The 4,557-nt window shown below is 35.0% G+C and overlaps 1 protein-coding gene across 1 annotated transcript; it reads left to right on the top strand.

Moving 5' to 3' along the window:
- The first annotated feature begins 367 nt into the window (after positions 1-367).
- Positions 368-4,201, top strand: LOC112743346 (receptor-like protein EIX2). The gene is made up of 2 exons (XM_025792557.2): positions 368-3,206; positions 3,898-4,201. Exon 1 carries the CDS (start codon positions 625-627, stop codon positions 3,202-3,204), a length of 2,580 nt encoding a protein of 859 aa, XP_025648342.2. The 5' UTR covers positions 368-624; the 3' UTR covers positions 3,205-3,206; positions 3,898-4,201.
- The last annotated feature ends 356 nt before the right edge of the window (positions 4,202-4,557 follow it).

Below are 4,557 nucleotides of genomic sequence, written 5' to 3'. Positions count from 1 at the left end.
CAAAATATAGGAAAGAATAATTCACTATACTTTGCATATACTATTAGCTATTAAAGTCAATTATTAATATAAAATATATGTTAAAATATAAATACATATTAAAAATAAATTCAATCACACATGTATTTATATATAAATACATTAATGACTGATTTTGGTTTATGAATATCATTTTTGAAGAATAATATTTATATATTTGAGAGTATGTATATAAATATAAATGGTATTTTAAAAATATTTATTATTATTCACTTGTACGTACCCAAACATTACTGTAGGAATATATGTTTGGTGTTGACTGTTGAGGCTCTCATATAATGCAACGTACATCAAACTTGTTAAGTCAATAGTTCAAGTCATGAGTATAGAGTAAGTTGAGTGAGTGGAAGCATTTAGGCCACACATGACAAGTTATTTATATTAATATTGGATTTATTATATATCTTTGGTTTGAATTAGTCTTTCTGGAATTTGCTGTCCTCATTATGTATTTTGTGAGTATAATATGCGTTGATTATTTTGTTAATTTGAATCAGTTATTATAAATTGGAAATATGGCCTTAGGTTGTTGAGCACACACATATGATATGATACAACAACTTGAAATATTGTGTGGTTGGAGTGATGATGATGAATGGTGTAGTTTATTTGGTGTTGATGGTGCAGCTACTTGCATGGACCAGCAGTGCAGCGGTGGTGGCAAGTGGGAAGTGCATTGAGAGTGAAAGGCAAGCTCTGCTTTCTCTCAAACGTGGCTTCAATCTCACCCATGATGATGATTGGCTGTCTTCATGGGGAGATGGGGAGCAGCAGAAGGATTGTTGCAACTGGGAAGGCGTCACGTGCAGCAACCACACAGGCCATGTTCTCATGCTTCATCTTCAGGGTGATGGTTACACTCGTGGATCCATAAGCCCATCACTGGGTGAGTTACATCATTTGAAGTATTTGGACCTTAGTGGTAATCACTTTACTCACACTCCATCCATCCCTCCTTTCATTGCCTCTTTAACATTTTTGACACACCTCGATCTCTTTTCTTGTTCCTTTGGTGGAAACATACCCCCTCAATTGGGAAATCTACTCTTCCTCGAGTATCTTGATCTTAGTTCCAATAATCTGGTTGGAGGATTTCCTCTTCAACTCACAAATATGTCATCCTTGACATATTTGGATCTTAGTCATAATAGCCTTAATGAAACAATGCCACCCCAACTTGGAAATCTCTTATCCTTGGAACATCTTGATCTAAGTGCAAATGCATTCACCGGAACCATTCCTAGTCAATTCAAAAACCTTTCTCGTTTACAGTATCTTGACCTTCATTACTGGGACAAAACCATGTCATTAAGTTCAGATTTACAATGGCTATCTGAGCTTTCAACCATGAGGTATCTTTCACTTCCTAGGGTGAATCTAAGTGGTGCCAGCAATTGGCAACAACAAGTGAGTAGCCTTTCTCATCTTCAACATTTAGACTTGCATGGTTGCAATCTTGTTGATTCCGTGCTCACTTCATCACTTGCATCCACTTCTCTCTCATCTGTGGATATCTCTAACAACTCTCTAAGGGATGCATCCTTGATATTCCCCTGGTTAATGAATTCCACTCGTAACCTTGTTACTCTCATAATGAATGATAATGGTTTAACAGGAACCATTCCAGAAACATTCGGGGACAACTTGAACTCCCTTGAGGAGTTAAATCTTGCAAATAATGAGCTCAAAGGCCAAATACCTCTATCCTTGTTTCATAGTTGTAATTTGGCATGGCTTGACCTATCCAACAACAACTTGACAGGGGAGTTCCATGAATATATTCGAGAGTATTCTCGTTGTGCTCATAAACCCTTAAAATTCTTGGAGCTGGTATGGAATGAAATTACGGGGATGGTGCCTGACCTCTCTCAGCTTCAATCTTTGCAAGAGTTACGACTTGATAACAACAGATTAAATGGAAGCATACATGAAGGTATTGGACAACTATCCAACTTAACTGAGTTAAGCCTTGGAAATAACTTTCTGACAGGTTTGATATCTGAAGCTCATTTCTCAAGACTTTCCCATCTTGGCACTTTGGATTTGTCTCATAATGCATTGGCACTTTGGATTTATGGAAATATGCCAAAATCTCTGGGCTCTTTAAGAAATATCCAGTCAATACACTTTGAAGGCAATCATTTTTCAGGAGAGATACCACCATCCTTGCATAATTGCACACAACTACGAGTTTTTGATGTTGCAGGTAATAAGTTGTCAGGAACAATACCAAGCTGGATTGGAGATAATATTCGAAAGCTACTTGTACTTAGCTTACATTCCAATAACTTTCATGGTAACATTCCATTAAGCATGTGCAATCTCGATGAACTTCGTGTCTTGGACCTCTCTTTAAATATTCTGTCTGGCAGTATACCTAAATGCATAAGTAATCTGTCTGCTATGGCCACTCAAGCAAAATCAAATGCAACGATTACTCATGACTATCATTATGAATATCGCGATGGGTTTAGCCGTACTGACTCTGAAGTTTCCGGAGTTTATAATGATAGCGCATCACTGACATGGAAAGGGAAAATGTCAAAATATGGAAGCACCCTGGGATTGTTGAGAAGTATTGATTTCTCCAGCAACAGGTTAACAGGGGAAATACCAACTGAGATGATGACTCTTATTGGCTTGGTTTCTTTAAATCTTTCAAGAAACTTGTTTAGTGGACACATTCCTTCAACTATTGGACAACTGAAGTCAATAGATTTTCTTGATCTATCCAGAAATCATTTGTCAGGAACAATTCCTTCACAGCTTGCTCAGATTGACGATCTCAGTGTTCTTGACTTGTCATACAATGATTTATCCGGAGAAATCCCACTTGGCACGCAACTTCAAACTAGGGATGCATCTGCTTATGCAGGAAATCCAAAACTTTGTGGTGCTCCCCTCAACAACACTTGTCCCATTCATGGTCACCAGATCAGTGAACATGATGCTGATGGTGATGATGAACAATTTGTAAGCGAGGGGTTCTACATTGCTATGGCTGTTGGATTTGTTATGTCATTTTGGGGATTTTGCTTCTCATTGATTTTGAAGAAATCTTGGAGATATGCTTATTTCAAGTTGTTGAGTGATGTCTATGACACGCTCTATGTATTTACAGCGATCAAGGTGGCCAAATTCAAAAGGATCAGATCTCAAATATGAAGGTATGCACCGTTTCCTTTTCTTCTAGTTTTTATTATTATTGATATAGTTGTTATATTCATAATATTGATATATCAAAAAATTAATATCTGCTCTATGTAAATGAAACAAAATATAGTAGTGCTAAAATGTTAAAATGTACTTTATAGTTGAAATTTCAAATTGGACACACCAAACAGTTTATTATTGTTTTTTAATGGTTAAAACATAGCTTAGTTGATTAATTCCTAGCTAAAACAGTAGCTTACGTATAAAATATGGTTAGCGTTTTTGTTACTCTGAATATGTGCTACCTGTTGCCATTATTGCAAATGGTGAATTTTACTGAACATAATTCCAACTAATTAAAATTATTTATGACTGAACGTGAATTTTAGTGCAAACGGTGAATTTTACTGAACATGAATTTTACTGCAAATGCTGCGTGTCTTAGTGTCATGAATAAGATATTGTTTATGTTTTTCACTTTTTATACATGCATGTTCATCACACGGCCCTTTTATTTATTATATATTTAGGCTTTATATATATACATTCTTACATATACAATTGTAATCATGTGAACCTGTTCTTGTGTTAATAATATATGTATATGGGATATGGTTTTATGTTATTTAAATATATATTTCTGCTCTTTAACACTTTTATATATTTTGAATATTACCTAACATGTAACGATGTCATATGTTTCAGGCAAAAGCACACAGTATCTTCATGCATGTGTATATCCATTTGGAAGGAGACCAATAACATTTAGTGATGCAGTTAATATACGAAAAAGTTTGTTAATATAATAAGTATTATGTTTGCATATTTTAGCGCTGTTTAGGTTTACTGCTGTAGCTGCAGGGTGGAGTGTGGAAGAGGATGCTTTTTCACATTTCACCTATATTGCATAGTATTTGTTAATTGTTATTAGTGTGATTATCAAACTTAGCCTCGTTTTATTGCTGTAATTTATTTTCGGGGACGATATTAAGTGTTAGTTATTATGGAAGTGCTTGTGGACTTGTGGTAGTTCTGTTTTTTTTTAATTTCTGCTTACCTAATCTATTAGGCTGAATTACGATGTTTATTTTATAATCAGCTATACTACTTAAAAATTGAAAGTTTAAAATTATTAGTAGGGCCAACAACGAGTAGAATTTAGATTCTACTCTTCTATTTGCGAGTTTAATTTTTGGGAAAAACTCAGTATACAAGCGATTAAGGCTTGTAACTATTACAAGTTTATTAACGCCTAATCCACTAAAACGCGTTGCAACTCCTACGTCACTTACACGCGCTATACAAAGATCTCGCGTTTGTATAACTACCAAATTTAAAAGATTTGTTTCCTTCTTTGTTTTCCTT

Source organism: Arachis hypogaea, chromosome 14 (genome assembly GCF_003086295.3).
Source record: "Arachis hypogaea cultivar Tifrunner chromosome 14, arahy.Tifrunner.gnm2.J5K5, whole genome shotgun sequence".
NCBI classification, from domain to species: domain Eukaryota; kingdom Viridiplantae; phylum Streptophyta; class Magnoliopsida; order Fabales; family Fabaceae; genus Arachis; species Arachis hypogaea.
This window is presented reverse-complemented; position numbering and strand designations above follow the sequence as displayed.

Bases quoted from the DNA above. Each gene is read 5' to 3' on its own strand.
- LOC112743346 (XM_025792557.2), top strand. From the start codon at position 625: ATGATGATGAATGGTGTAGTTTATTTGGTGTTGATGGTGCAGCTACTT.